Raw genomic sequence first — 16251 nt, 5'->3', positions numbered from 1 at the left:
GGCCACACAGAAAAGATATTTTGTTCTGGGATATTGCTCGGTGAGGGATGGGGTCTGTATCTACACCGTCCGATCCCCTTAAAATATTTAGAGCCCCAATTCAGATATTTTTATTAGCTTGTCGAAATTTAGCAGGGGATGAGATTTTTTCTTTCGAGCTTTCACTGAAGTCAGAAGCAAAGCGTGGACGCCTGTCTCCAGAGAGCCAGACATGGGTGAGGTGGTGTTGAGCAGCGAGGAGGAACTGGAAATGAGAGCAGAGAGTGAGACAGAGAAGGAGGAGGAGATGGGTGAGACTGAGAGTGAGACAGAGAAGAAGAAAGAGAATAGGAAGAGGAAGAAGGATAAAAAGGGTGGGAGATCAAGTGGGCGGGTGAGGTGGGATAGGTTCTTGAAGAGGATGAATCTGAGGGTGTTGCTGGTTGAGGCTGACGATTGCACCAGGCAGATTATAGCTGCGCTTCTCAGGAAGTGTAGCTACAGAGGTCAGTATATGTCTTTCTTACCGTTCGCGCGCGCGTGTGTGGGTTTGTTTGCTTGCTTGCTTAACTGGTTTTGTTGGATTTTGTAGTTTTTTTTTTTTTTTTGGTAGAATTGTGAACTGGGTTCTGGTGGGTTTTGGCTTTTGTGGTTAAATTTTGATTTTGAAGTCCACGTCGAAGGGATCGGATAGAGGCAGGAAGTGATATAATTGTTGTTAAACGTGTGAGGTTGGTTGTTTATTGTGAGGCACTGTTATCTGGTTTTGTTTTCAAATTTAAGGAAAGGTCTTGGTTGAGTTACAATGAGAATATGTTTTTCTGCTATGTTCAGCTGCTTCAATTCTGTTGGGCAGATGGAAATAATACGTTGGTTATTCGGTAGAATATGGACGCCGTAGATTCAATGGTTGAATTTCTTGATTTTCCAGCTAGAATTTTGGACTGAAGTATCAGTTTCTTGAGTTTATTATTTTTGGGGGTTTGTCTGGATGAACTTGTTACAATCTGTGAGGAGAAAAAACAAAAACCGTATGGTCGGTGCAAGTTTTCGAGCAACAAAATCGAAAGAGGACTGAAAAAATGGTTTTAAGGAAAAGAAAAGAGGATGGACCTCATATCACATTATTACAAAAGGAACAAGATTTCAGAAACTGGAAAATATCAAACGCGACAAATGGGTCCTAACCATATCCATGTCCACCTCTCTGGCCTTCCTACATGTTATGGGCCCTATGGCTTTGTCATAGATATTTTTATCCAATTGGTTAGTGTTTCACTTGAATTTAGTCCAACACTACCTCAAACCTCGCTCGCCAGGGGATTGTGAAAGGTTCTAGTGTGTATGATCAAAGAGCCCTCGGACAAATACTGTAATTACAAGGGATGCACGTCCCCCGTTAATGGTCATTAATACCACTATTGTTTCTTGCTTCAAGTCAGGAATTTGGTTTGCTGAGTTTTGCTTGAAACCTGACATTTTTAGACATGTTCCTCTCGGAACTGAAAATGCTTTTGTTACTGTTTCCATAGTTGCTGCTGTTCCTGATGGCCTAAAAGCATGGGAGTTACTGAAGGGAAGACCACATAACATAGACCTCATATTGACAGAAGTGGATTTGCCTTCAATATCTGGATTTGCCCTTCTTACTCTAATCATGGAGCATGAGATTTGCAAAAACATCCCAGTTATAAGTAAGACTTGTAGAATAAAGGCTTTGAATATTAGACATCGCAGATTTGACATAATACCATGTTAAAATTAAGAAACCCAAGATATATCTTCTGTTATACTAACCAAAATGAATCTTCTGTTATTTTGCAGTGATGTCCAAAGAGGATTCAGTAACCACAGTTTATAAATGCATGTTGAGAGGTGCTGCTGACTATCTTGTTAAGCCTATTAGGAGAAATGAACTAAGAAATCTGTGGCAGCATGTTTGGAGAAGACAATCTGTATGCCTATTTCTTACACTGTCTTAATTTTTTCTAAGTTTTCTTTTGTTCTTGAAAGTTATGAGCTACTATTCTCTGTCCTGATCTATTTCTATTGATCTATCAGTTGAATGTTGGCGCAAATAATCCCCAGGATGAGAGTGTTGGACAACAAAAGGAAGAAACCACTTCAGAAAACAATGCTGCAAGTAACCATTCTAATGGTCAAATGGCTTGCAGACAGAGAAATGATGAACAAATTGAAAAAGTGAGTGATACTCAGGTTAGTGTTTCTAATCTGTTGTGAAAGCTGAGCAATGCATTTCTTGGTGCTTAGAGAGTATAAATCTACATAAAAGATTTGAGTTGTTCTTTAGTTTCCTTTTTTATTTTATATTTAAATATTTGGATATATAGTAGTGTTGTATGTTTCATTTGCACCTATATTAAACGATTTCATTTATGGTTAAAAGAAATTTCCTTTGAGTTTAGGCTGGGTACATGAAGTTTCATACAGACTCTGCATGTTTGCTGTCTCTTGCAGAGCTCTTGTACAAAGCCAGAGTTGGAAGTGGAAAGTGCCCCAATGGAAAATATGCAGGAATTCTCACAGCCGAAATGGGGCAAATTGTTTCCCAGTGACATAGTACTGCAAAAGGATGAAGCATGCATCAATATGGGCAAGAAATTTCTTGTGCATGAGAGTGAAGCTGGGGGTAAACATCTCTAATCTTTCACTTTGGCATCAACTTATATGTTCTGTCCAGTGAGATGCATCTAACATTTTGACCTTGTTTAGGATCAGTGGTGGACACCTCCAAGGATGATATCACAACTACTCTTGGCAATGAGGCTTGTGACAATAATTATGTCATTGTCAACTCTTCTAGAGAAGCCATTGACTTGATCGGAGCATTTCGTAACTATCCAAACGGCAGTAGCAAAGGCATAGGCGAGTTTGATTCTTTGCCGCAATTGGATCTTTCCTTGAAAAGATATCATCCCAGTGGCTCTTGGAATGAATATACTGTAGAAAGGCGTACCCTTGGACATTCTAATGCCTCAGCCTTTACAAGGTGAGTTTTACTTTCCTTTTTCATACTAGTGACTTATTCTCAGTTCCTTTCAGAAATTATTAATTTTGGTATAGAATTTAGTTAAATTATTAGATAAGTTGCTGTTTGGCTTCATACCTCGCCTAATTTCATCGATATATCTTTAAAGCAGATGGTTGGATTCAATAAAACCAAAGTTTTGACATTATTATTACCCCAAATCTATTCTAAACAAAAGAAGCGTTCTGTTTAAAACTTGATACTCATCTAGATAAATGTTTAATTGTAATGCTGGGGGGGTGGTTTGTGTAAATTTTGAGGACCTTGTATGAAAATAAAACCATCAAAGCAGTGTGGTGAATGTATGATCTGTTTTGTCTTATCCTCTTTTCTTTTGCAGCTATACTTTTTGATTTTTTTTTTTCTCTGGGTTTTATGGACTAAAGTTTCAATCCTTGCAGGTACACTAACAGGCCATTACAATCCCCCAGCACAACAGTCGCCTATGCTTCTAATCATCTGAAAGAGAGTGGAACGAATTCCGAGAAAATGCTATCCAATATTGTTGCTGGTTGTAGCTCTGATACTCCTGGTATCACACAAAGTGAACAAAGAAGTATCATCTCTCTGGCTACTGGTCAATCTAAAGAATCTGAAGGTGCAAATTCATGCTCTCAGCAGAGAGTATTTCCTGTGCCAGTACCAGTGAAAGGTATAAGAATTAATAACCTATTCACGGGCTTTGGTTCTGTACTTCCTCCAATATTTTGTACACAATCTGGTCCATCACCAATGCCAAATCCAAGTTCATTCACACAGCAGGACCCCTCCTTTCGAGTGAATATGTTTTATCAGTCAAACCTTGAAAATAGCAATTTTGAGCAGCAACATGATCCACATAGTCAAAATACGAACAATTGTGCAAACCAGACTATACACAAGCAGGAACACAAATTGGATTCGCTGGAGGACCGAGGGCATATATCTCCAGCTACTGATCAGAGTGCGAGTAGTAGTTTCTGTAATGGTGGTGTAAGTCGTCATAATGCAAGTAGCAGTTTCTGTAATGGCGGTGTGAGTTGTCATAATAGCATTGGGTACGGAAGTACTTGTGGAAGTAACAGCAATGTTGATAACATTGCTTTTGTTGGCGCTGCTTCAGAGAGCAAGAATGAAGAAGGTTTGTTTACTCCTAGTGGAAGTTCCCATCGATCCATCCAAAGAGAAGTGGCTCTAACCAAGTTTCGCTTGAAGAGGAAAGAAAGATGCTATGAGAAGAAGGTAACTTATTATCATCATCATTATGACTATTACTATGTCCAACCAACAAAATTTTTCCCATATGTTACCATATGTTAATGCCAAATATAATTCAACAGGTTCGGTACGAGAGCAGGAAAAAACTTGCTGAGCAGCGTCCCCGAGTAAAAGGACAGTTTGTTCGACAAGCGCATATTGATCCCTCACCCGCAGAAACTGATGGCAATTCCTTTTATGGTTAGCTGTACGTTTAGCTTGTTACAGTTAAAGTGATTGTAATATTTTCTGCCTTAGCCTTTGTTGAATCCGGTGAAGATGCTTTCTAACACCACTTCCAGTCTTCCATATTAGTCTTCTTTTAGGATGTTAATTCAAAATATCCTGTATCCTCGGTAATGTAGTGTTGTAATTTCTATTTACCTTGGTAGGAGGCCGCGTAGCCATTCTTTTTTTTTTTTTTTGACATGTACATTTCCTCACTTAGAAACTCGAGAGTAAATAGTATAGCAGTTATAGTTACTGATCATCTTCTTCTTCTCACCTACTTTATTTACGATTTTGTGTTTCTTTTCAATGGTATGTTTGAGTTGTGATGAAGCAAATCTTGTAAGGGAAACCAGAAAATGGATCTTACTGGCCAAGCCTTTCATCAGTTTCATGCATCAATGTCAGCTCATTTTGTTACTTCCTCCTGTCAACACATTCACAGATGAAGTGAACAAGAAACGGCGTATAAATTCTTGACCACCAAGCAAATTCCAACTCTTATAATCTCCTTTTGTTAAACATGGTCCACCTTGCCCTTAAATTCCGTATTTCATAACGTTTGTGTCATGTTAATGATGGAATGTGGTGATCACACCGTAACTTTTTAGAAAATTTGCCTAATGCAACTTGGGACTTCAGTGAGGCTGAAGTTAACTTATGGCAGAACCCTTTTGAAGCAATGCCCGCAACCCTCCTTACCGTCTAGGCCCTTTAGAACATTTGTTCTCCTGTGTATAGGCTATTATGATCACGCCCAATAGGGTCTTCACAACTTGTCTTCTTCCCTTACCCTTTTTTTTTTCTAGAAAAAGTAAAAAATGAAGTGTAGCTATCAAAATGATCTCCGCCCTTTTACAAGACAGATTTCCTCTATAGGACAGAAACAACCCATCCAATGCATCCATCTCCATTGGAGGGACCAAAATGACAACACCTTCTTCCCACTAAATAACGTTGGTGCGCACCACTTTCCATAAACAAGAAGTCCTACATTTCTACGTTTTGTGTGTATATATATATATGGTGATATTGACTGGTAGGTCAATGCAAAAAAAAGGTTTCCAATGACTGTCGTTTTATATGCCATTGCCATTCCTTGGCACTTTCCACTTTCTTTCTTTTTTGTACTCGATGGTTCTGCCAATTTTTTAAAGCAAATAATGTCGTAGAAAATGACAAAATATATAATATCACCTCACATTATTACTCTTAATGTAATGTTTTCACTAAACTTTATATTTGAGCGACTGATCCCTTGATTTGGAACAACTGCTACAGTGCAAAACCATGAGAGAGAGAGAGAGAGAGAGAGAGAGATGTTTTTATTAAATTTAATTAGAAAACTAAAAAAGTAGAAACCACAGGTCTAAAGGTATCTACAAACCATTTCAACTCACGGCTTTCACCACCCACCCACCCACCCACCCATTTGTTTGTAGTGAAATCAGAGTTTGATTGATATTTTCATCTAAAACTTCCAACAGTTTTACTTCCTTCGATGATAGCTTTGTTTGTTATTACTTTTTTCTTCTCTCTTTTGTCTTCTCTTTTCAAAATAAAAATATTAACGAAAAACAAAAATACAAATCGCTCAAAACTACTCTCACATTTATGTCACTTTCAAACAACAAACACTATCTAAAAAGCATTAACAAATGGAGCTAGTTCGGTGTTGAAAATCAATCTCCGCAAAATAAGTTTAGGTCATAGCATTCAAAATTGACTTTGGCTTGCCATCAATAAAAAAAATAAAAAAATAAAAAATAAAAAAGGATTAAATACTTTATTCTCCTGTGGTTTCACTTCTTTATTTTTTTATCCTATAGGGTTTACTTTTTATCACAGGAGGTACCTTTGGTTTTCCTAAAGACGAAGATGGTACCTCCATCTAAATTCCGTCCAAATTTTTACGGAATGCTACGTCAGCACCAATAACAAATTGACATGTGTCCATATAATTAATTACAAATAAAATAAAATAAAATAAAAACATTAAAAAATTATATTAAAAAAAAAAAAAAAAGTTTTGGGTTGGCCATAGCCATCCCCTTGGCCATTTGGGATGAAATTCTCTCTCAATCATCTTGTTGTGCATATACTTGTGAGGGTTGTGTCCCACATTGAAGAAATATAAAGAACATGAGTACTTAATGTACATAAGTGAACCCAAACCCATTAGCTTAAGCTTTTGGGCTAGAAGTGGTGTCCTAATTTGTATATTGATTTAAAGTATGTTTGAAATTGCGTTTGAGAAATAGAGCTTTCGAACAAAAACTTCATTTTGAAGCTTTTGCCAAAATGGCCAAAAGTGTTTTTTGGCTATTTTTAGGCTTTTTAGACCATTAAAAGCACTTTTAAATTTTTTTACCAAACGAATATTTTTTTTTTTCTTTAAATAGGCTTTTTGTGTGTTAAAAGTACTTTTAGGCTTTTCAAACGCAATCCCAAACAGACCCTTACTCTTGTTTGACTCCATTTTGGTGTTTATCTCCCCAACACATCTCATCTCGATCTATTGTTTATTTTTTCACAATAATTTTTTTAATGGAATTGGAGGCAAGCCAAACTATTCAAAGTTCATGTCGTTACAACTTCTTACTTTGACTGATATATGCTTATGACTTTTGGCTAACCCACATATAGATTAAAATCTTCTTGTGACAAACCAGCAGGAAATTTCTTTAATGAAGAACCAAACCCAAAAAGAAATGTAAGCAAAATGATATATATATATATATCATACTTTTAGGAACCAAAAAGAATATATATATATATATATATATAGGAACCAAAAAGAAAGGTGATATAAATTTGCTACACGTACGTACATCTTGGCTCTTGCAGTTGTCCTATGCCCTTGTTGGCTGCTAAGGTTTGATTGATCCCATTTGACAGTGAAACATCAAACAAGTTAAAAACCCCACATTGGGTGAATGTGAATCAATTGATGCTTTAGTGGGGAGGGGCTCCTTTAATCAACCCCCATTACAACATGCTTATCTCTGAAAAATCAATGAAATCAAACGCCCAAGACACTTTTCTCCCTGTAACAATCAAAGACATAATGATAATGGGCCTTTTTTTTTTGGTCCCAAAGCACTGAAATAAGCAAATCAATTGAAGCAAGTAAAGATGAAAGATGAGAGATCAGTAACGTGTTGGGGTCATCTAACTTTCTCTTGATTGAAGGACTCAATAATAACTGATCAAAAGGTTTCAAAAGCAAGAAACACCTCTCCTAATTTCAGACTTCTCTGCCTCCCACACCTGACATATTCTCTTTGAGATCCTAATTAGGGTGTGGCCAACAAGGGATTGCTACTACGCATGGCACAAACCAAATGGTACTGACCTGCTGAATTGTCAAACACTTTGATGGGTTTGTAATAAATCTTAGGTAGGATTCCATCATGCTATCTAAATCGATGTCTACGATGATCCACTTTATTGATATTGACTCGGTAGTAGTCATTTCTCTTTTGACAGCTTTACTCATCAATGGACTAACAATTATGCTCATACATAATGTTATAAAGACATTTTAGTCCAGCTTATAGATCGCTCTCTCCGTAACTTGAATCCGTAACGTGGTGCCTGCTTTGATACTAATTGCAACAATTTTTAGGTATAACTTATCATTGAAAATCAACTTGCAAAGAGAGGGTGTCTATCAGTTTATATACACATGATTAATATTGACGTGTCTATCAGTTTATATACATATGATTAAGATTGACGTAAAACACTTGAAATCTTGAGATCAAGACAAGTTTGAATCAAACGGCCGTATGGAGGGAGATCCTCTCAACTAACAATCTTCTATCATATTTGCCCTTTTCTTAACCTAAAAGAAACTTCTGCATAAGACACTTTAAAGCTGAAGAAACTATTAAAATAATCCCAGGGGCTTCCAAAAAGCTGATTTAGAGATTCTCCATGTCTTTCTCCTTTTTGAACTCTTGTGCACGGCTCATATTAATTGTAGACACCCACAAGTTGAAAATTAACAGCCATTCTGTGTTAATCAGACACTGGTTTCTCACTTATCTCCAATCAAGAAGAAAGGTTATTGGCTACCCTATCTCCTCCTTCCATGGCTCTTTTCAAAGCCTTTACTTTATCTTTCAATAATTCAAAAAGTATTCCTATCTCTGATACTGGCTAAGAAAGATATCCCAGTATCCTCTGCTTCTGCTTTCAATGATGATAGATATAAATTATAATATATATACTCCATCTGATATAGTCCACATTTTCATTTTTAAACTATTTAAATATCAGCCCATGGCTGAAAAGTTAGGGCATCACTTTTCCATATTTCCACGACAAATCCTTGTCAACTGCATGAATATTGTATTGTGTATCTTATGATTTACTCCTACTTTCCAAGGGAGTAACAATGGAAAGCAATACAAGAGAAATCATGGTGAGAAGCATTTGAAATTTGGTTTGTGCTTTTCAAGGAGAAACTTTTTGGGATCCGGCATCAATATATTTTGATGGAATTCCGTGTAATAAAGTTGTCAAAAAGTCCGAGCTCAAACTATTTGAACACGAACCCCAACAAATTAATTTGGTCCGAACCCGAACAACCTTTCACACGAGACTGCTAATTGCAATGGATCTCCATCCATACATTTTCTGGTATATCATTATGAAATTATGCATGTAAATGAGACTGCAGTGGCTTTCTGGGATAGCATGGTGCATGCATATTCAGATTCTTGATGTGAGCAAGGTTATAATCTAACATAATAGGATGTCTTGGGACCCACTGAATGATGTTGTCCCCACCTGTTTGCCATGTGTACTATTTCTGTGGTTATAATAGCTGGTAAGCAGTAAGCACCAGCAGTACCATGCATATGATGCATGCCATGCTTTTGACACGCACTTCTCCTTGGATCCCATGAGCACTCTGTACTATCGATAGATCGTCTGAGGTCGAACCTAAGCTTAATGTGAGAAAAGAAGCCGTGTAGAACAACCTCGGTTGCTACAAACACAAAAATTATTAATAATTGCACATTAATTAAGCAGAAATTTAATCTATTTTTTTACATGGAAACAGCTTAGAAGAACAAATCTCTGTTTGAAAACGAAGAAAATGGAGGGACAGAAGTGAAAATAGGAAATCTGTGAGACCAAATTCCTGGTTTGATTTGTTTGTCCTTCGTGAGTCCTTGACAGTCTATGAGATTATTGTCTGAACATATACAAATTTCTTAAATCCAGTCTATAAATCTGTTATATGTGTATTTAATACACACGTGAGAAGTACATGAAATTTTAATTAGCAGATGATTAGAAACATACTACAATTTTATAGACCGAATTAAAAGAAATTTTGCCAAGAAAGTTTTCTGTCCTGAACCGAAGCATCTTAAAAGATAAATTCAAAATAAAAAAAGAGCTTCGAAAAGCCACCAAGGAATTTCAGAATATGCATTGTAAAAACCGTGAGAGCAACAAAGAATCTCCAATAATAGCTTTGAAATTGTTGTCATGGCTTTTGATCTCTGTAGGATTCATGTATGCGCGCCATTGGGAAGCCACTTGCTTTGGGAAAAGCCTAGGCTTGTCCCACCCAATAGCTTGTTCTTTATTGTGCAATTACCATTTGGCACAGCAATTAACTGTCTAAATTACTAATAATTTAAACGGTAATTATGAAATTTTATATAGAATTTACTTGTTCAAATAAATAGCCGAATAACACAATTTATTTAGTCAAGTAGATTCTATATAAACTCTCTAAAAAAAACATTATAATAGGAATGATATAATGGTCCAGATGCATGATTAATCAATAAATTCCAGAAGTTTAGAAGCAAATGTCTATTTCCCACCTCCCACCACAAGGAGTATCTGCCAGTCAAAAGCATGATAGAGCAAAATAATTGCTGCTTTCTGCTATAAAACACCACCACCTCCTCTTCCTTAGCCTTGTCAACTTCTCCTCATCACTCTCTTTTCTTCTTCTTCACCTCTCTCTTTCTCTCTCTCTCTCTCTCTCTCTCTCTACAGCTTCCTTCCTGCAAATGTCTCAAGTCGTCATAAAGTCTCCCAAACACTGTGCCAAGAAAGGACTGAACATTGACAAGCTCTACAAGAAGCTTTTCTTTCTCTTCTCCACCTTATTCACCACCATCCTCTCACTCATATTACTCATCTGGCTCATCTTGCGCCCCACAAAGCCTGAGTTCACCCTGAAAGAAGCTGAAATCTACCAACTCAACCTCTCAGGCCCTCACCTTCTCAACTCCTCCATCCAACTCACCATCCTTTCCAAGAACCCAAATCAGAAACTTGGGATTTACTACGATGAGATGCAAGTTTACGCCGCTTATAAGGGACAGCAGATTACAACATACACCTCTCTTCCTCACTTCTACCAAGGACATGAAGACAGCAATCTCTTGACAGCCTCTTTGGTCGGAGCAGGATTGCCTGTGGCTCCATCTTTTGGTTATGAAGTTGGGCGTGACCAAACGGCAGGTAAACTAGTTGTGAACCTGAAGGTGAACGGGCAGCTCCGATGGAAGGTCGGAACTTGGGTTTCCGGCCGGTACCGGTTAAATGTTAATTGTGTTGCAGTCACTGCTTTCGGACCAGTCATCCCAACAGGTCCTCTGACTACAAAGCAGGGGACTCAGTGTTCTACTTCTATTTGAATTTAATTAATTACTAACATGATTAGCCTCAGCTCTCTAGTACTGAGTCCTTAATTTATCTCTATCTTTGGTTTTCAATGGCCTTAATTGCTTGCTGTTTACGGATTGCTGCTTGTAAGTGTTGTATATTGGTTATGATTGATAGGATTGAAAGCTGCGATTATAAGGAAGATTGAAAGAATATGAAAAGCTTGTTATCTTATCTTCTTTTTTCTATCATTCTGGCTTTGGTTTTGCTTTGCATGTGATGGGTAAAGAGTAGGAGAAAAGAAGGCTTTTGTGGGTTAATTTTAAGTGGGATTTTGAGAGTGGAAGGATGAGGGGTGTGTTGTTCCACCTTTGCTTCTTCAGCTGTTATTAAAGGTGGCAATGGGTATTATGTCGAGTTCAAGTCGTGTAGTGTCAAAACATAGGTATAAGATTATTTGTAAGTCGTGTAAAAAGTTTTCAACCAAAATGATCATGGGTAGAAAAAAAAGATGTTGACGGATAGAATTAGTGTCGGAGGAGATTCCAAAGGAGAAAGGAAGGAGGAAACAAGGGGGTGGGGGGGTGGTAATGGTTGCTTCATTGGCTAAGGAATATCCATTTACATGTCAATCCCTCACCTTTAAACATTAAACTTTAATGGAAATATTCTCCCCCATGCATGTATAGCTCACTGCTACTGCATCCCTATGTACACCCATTAGGCCTTGAATCTTTTTCTCTTTTCCATTGCCTGCTTTTGAACCATACCCAAGGAGATAGAATAGGATTGAAATGAATATACTGAAAAACGAAAAAAAGTTTTGTTTCCAAAAACATCTTATTCCATTCTATTTTTTTCTATTAATTAAATATGCAACATTGGCAGAAAGCATGAGAGCACTGGTTCATCCATGATACTACCACATACATGGTATACTGTTCGAATTACCAAAGGACCACTTTCCAATAAAAGGTAAACGTAAAGATTTTGAGTGTTGGCAATTCATATGCCACTTTTCTGGCAGAAAATTCCCTTTCAAAGATTAATTGAGACACCCACCAAAAAAAGAGAGCAAGAAAGGTCTTGGCAACCGCTTGTATGATACGATACAGAGTCACGTTAGAAAACACAATTTACATTAGCACCAATTAATTTTTGGATTAACTTTTTATAAGAAAAATAATAAAATCAATAACTGATTAATAGTTTGAGTAAAATGAGATATCAAGTAAAAGTGAAATGGTAGAAAGATAAAAATATAATTTCTAGAATTACTATGGATGTTAGATGCTTGAGCTTGAAAAGTTAACATTTATCTCTTTTGGTGTCCCTGATTGGCAAATCGTACCAAATTAGTCAGTGGATTGCGCCAACAAGCGTCCAGGTTACGCAACTATTTGGCGACCAATCAATTATCCAAGACGTGAAAAAAAAAAAAGAAAAAGATATGAAAAGCAACACTTTGATCACCATCGCTTTTCAGAAAATCAGAAAAGAAAAGTATATATAAGATGGGAAAAAAATCTAGTGCCACAAATCTCAAAAGTAAAAGAACTTTTTAAGGAAATGAAAAACAAGTGAAATTTTACCTGGTATATATATCCCTACAATAGGAATAAAATAGCTGAATATTCAACAAGAAATTCATAACAATAGAAAACTGCTTATGAAAAGGTAGTATAATTTTCTATCCACAATTACAACCCCTGCATCACCCAAACTGCACTAACCAACTAGGAAAACCCTACTCTTTACAGTGAGTACAACAATGAAATTTCCAGCACAACCCACAAGCCAAGGACAAAGCCCTAATTGGACAAGTAACACCAATTCCAATTCCTGTACCTCAAAAGAAATTTGTCTAATTTTCAATATGTTTGGCCCACAAAAGCATAATTAGATACAAGTTCATACAAGGTTGTAAAGCATTTTAGTTAACAGTGAAGACTTCAAGCCATGTCTATAATACAACCTCCAACGTCTCAGCAAGTATATTGATCTAAAAGCAGGCAACAAAGGAACTACAGTAAAAAAGACTTCCCATCCATATCGTGCTTTAGATATCACCCAACATTTGCCTGTCAATGTGGCTTAGGGACAAAAATAAGTGCAAGGCTGTGGTTTATGACAGTGACAGTTCCCATGTTGAAAAATTGACTTTGTCAAACGCATAACGACAAGAAGTCGCGTGTCTAACGCTAGACAACTTGCTTTTTTTACCCATCTACAATGAAACAAACACTAGGAAAAAAAAAATGACACCAATATGCAACTATTTTAATCCAAGAGTATGTCCTGTTTCAAATATGAAAGCAAGGTTTGCTGATGTTAAGCAACTTGAAACATGAACAAATGGTAAGACATGGGGTGAGAGGCCACGAGTTTGTCTGATAATATCCTACCCCCATTTCTTATTGAGAGGTTTTCAAGGAAGAATGAATGTTTAACTTTGTAAGAGACTACAATTATAGCTAGTGGGATTAGCACTGGATAATATTGGTCCATTGGAAGGTTTTTCACGGGAAAATGAGTGCTTTTAACTTGTAAGAGATGGTATGGCTATGGCTGACAGTAAGAGTTCCGATATTAGACACTTTCGTACGTGGGTATTTAGAGAAACATCAAGTCAAGGTTGTGCTACCCAAGATAATATTGTAGTCAGCCAATGGGCGGAAGATGATCATAAATCAATTTTACCAAACCAGAAGCATCATAGAATGCCAACGAAAATGCTCTGCAAGGGTACCAGAGCGCTTCATAGGAGAGGGTCATCTGGTCTTCTAAGCACTTGCAGTTTGCACCATAATCTAGATGCCATTAGCCAGTAAATATACTCTTGGATTTATAATTAAGATTGACACACAGAAAACAGGAAACTATTATAATCAACTTCAGATTTTGAAGCATGGGTTTGAAGACCTCATGAACAAACTATGCCTTAAAGATTGGGATATTCATCAAATTCATAACTTCAGTTGACAAGGCGACAGGCTTGGAAGGTTGTTCTGATCACCATAAAATTAATTTATTACATCCAGTTCTGTTATTGCAGCTTTGGATCTTCTATTTGATATTATCATAAAGTTTTAAAATGAAGGACATCTATCTCCATCAAAATCAAATTTACATGCATAGAAGCTGAAAAAATTTGATTTAGACCCAAGTTGTTGAAAACACAGTTTACCAAACAAAACAACCATCAATCTAATCACCATAGTTATTGTCACTACAATCAAAATAAGCTGAAAATAAATAAGACAGAGATCTGGTGACGAAGAGAAACCCTTTTGAAGAACTTTTCAAAAGTAAAACTACTATGGGAGCTAGCCAACCCCAAAGGTATCCACTATAGAAGACTTGTGTTACATATTGATCTTACTTACAAAACCTTTGTAACTCCCAAGACTCAATTTGCAACTCCGGCAAACGACCCGTTTACCTCCCACTGCAGTAGCTCTAGAACATCTGACCTTCTTCTATATGCGTCACCAGTGGCGGACCTACGTGTGTAGGTGGGGGGACGAATGTCCCCCCAAAACTTTTGAAAATTTTGCTACAGTATGTATTTTATATATATATGTATATATATATTTCAAAATCTAAACATTTGTCCCCTCGAATCACTGAAAAATGTCCCCCCAAATTGTTTTTTTATTATTTTATCTTCAGCCCACTCTCTCTCACCAAATATTCTCCAGCCAGTTGTCCCCACTAAAATTTTTTTTTATTCATTAAATCTTCAACTCTTTGTCTCTCTCACCAAAAAATCCTTCAGCATTGTAACACCAAAAATATTTTTTATTCCTTTTACCATTTATCTTTGAGGAGAAGATACCCTCCCCTGTGTCTTTCCCTCTCATTTCAGTTTCTCTCCATTCAAACACCTCCTCCACAACTCTCAACTCTTCCCTCGTTTCACAGGCCAGGCGAAACCCAAGGCTCAGGATCCCACCGTACAACTACAAAACGACATTCACGTATTTGGTGGCTTTGATCGTTCGGCTCCCCATAGGGACACCACTGCAGATTTAAGAGAATCCCTTAGCTCCCTAAGTCTAACCGGAAATTTGTCCCCCCACACTCAAAATCCTGGTTCCGCCCCTGTGCGTCACCTTTACAAACAAACCCCATCCGCTTCAACCTAGAACTCCAGTGGCTGGTGGTTTTTATGTGGTTTGAATGATAACAACGAAGGAGAAGGATTAAACTCTTTAAGGCTCAAAGGTGTTTAGAAACCTCTCCAAGACGAATGAAAAATAGTCTCTCCGCCTTATGAAATTCGTGACTTATGAGACTTTTATAGATTGGGAAAAAACCCAAGGTTTTAGGTTAAGTCAGATAAGGTTTAAAACGGGATCTAGGATTTTACAATTTTCTCAAGAGATGGTCAAACGGGATTCCAACAACACTTCAATCGAGGCATTATGACATCCTCTCATCCAAACAGGCTTTGAATGAGACTACAATCAAGGCTTATTGGAAGTGTCTTTTAGACTGCATTCGAATTGGATGCGATCATGATTGCAACTGAGGCATTTTAGAACTTTGTAAAAAACTTGATGCACATTCTCATTTGAACCAGATTCATCTTGTTTGAACGATATATTCCACAACCGAATTTCCATCGAATCAACCCTAGACTTAAATCTTACAACTTGTCTTGTTTTGACACTGAATTTACCAACTCTAAAACCTAACATAAGCTAACTATACAAAAGTTATTGTACCACTTCACACTACTTTCTCCTTTCCACTACTCTACCCCTCTAGCTACTGAGCTGCTATATTATATTAACAGTTCACAACTATCATCCTACCCTAGCACTTGTACCCTATCCCAGCATTGGCCACTGCCAACATTCCCTGCAACCATCACTCTATCACCACTTGAAACTTCTCCCCAAAATTTACCTACATCAACACTTAAGCCATAACTCCCTCGTAATCACTCATAAACAAGAAATCCACCTCAATCAAGCATTCACTTCTAGATTTTCAAATATTTAATTGTCAAAGAACACATAACAAAGAATCTGCCTCTCTCAGTTTGGGATCCAAATTGAAAGAGAACATGGAGTTAAATCGAAGCAACTAAGTTGTAACTTAAGCAA

The 16251-nt window shown here is 37.1% G+C and overlaps 2 protein-coding genes across 4 annotated transcripts; both read left to right on the top strand.

The window, feature by feature from the left end:
- Window positions 1-69: 69 nt before the first annotated feature.
- On the top strand, window positions 70-4754 carry PRR5 (two-component response regulator-like protein). Of its 3 annotated transcripts, none has more exons than XM_059603374.2 (8): window positions 70-485; window positions 1512-1673; window positions 1804-1934; window positions 2041-2181; window positions 2458-2629; window positions 2713-2989; window positions 3430-4249; window positions 4348-4754. In XM_059603374.2, exons 1-8 carry the CDS (start codon window positions 212-214, stop codon window positions 4468-4470), a joined length of 2100 nt encoding a protein of 699 aa, XP_059459357.2. In that variant the 5' UTR covers window positions 70-211; the 3' UTR covers window positions 4471-4754. The 3 variants fall into 3 exon arrangements, with proteins under 3 accessions (XP_059459357.2, XP_059459348.2, XP_059459341.2); XM_059603365.2 differs by having other exon boundaries at window positions 2041-2196; window positions 2719-2989; XM_059603358.2 differs by having other exon boundaries at window positions 71-485; window positions 2041-2196.
- Window positions 4755-10430: 5676 nt separating this feature from the next.
- LOC132166283 (Late embryogenesis abundant (LEA) hydroxyproline-rich glycoprotein family) lies at window positions 10431-11388 on the top strand. Its single transcript, XM_059577079.2, has one exon. The coding sequence runs from the start codon at window positions 10537-10539 to the stop codon at window positions 11167-11169; it is 633 nt and encodes a 210-aa protein (XP_059433062.1). The 5' UTR covers window positions 10431-10536; the 3' UTR covers window positions 11170-11388.
- The last annotated feature ends 4863 nt before the right edge of the window (window positions 11389-16251 follow it).

Source organism: Corylus avellana, chromosome 2 (genome assembly GCF_965113065.1).
Source record: "Corylus avellana chromosome 2, dhCorAvel1.hap1.2, whole genome shotgun sequence".
NCBI classification, from domain to species: domain Eukaryota; kingdom Viridiplantae; phylum Streptophyta; class Magnoliopsida; order Fagales; family Betulaceae; genus Corylus; species Corylus avellana.
The sequence above is the reverse complement of the archived record's forward strand: the minus strand, read 5'-3'. Positions and strand labels throughout refer to the sequence as shown.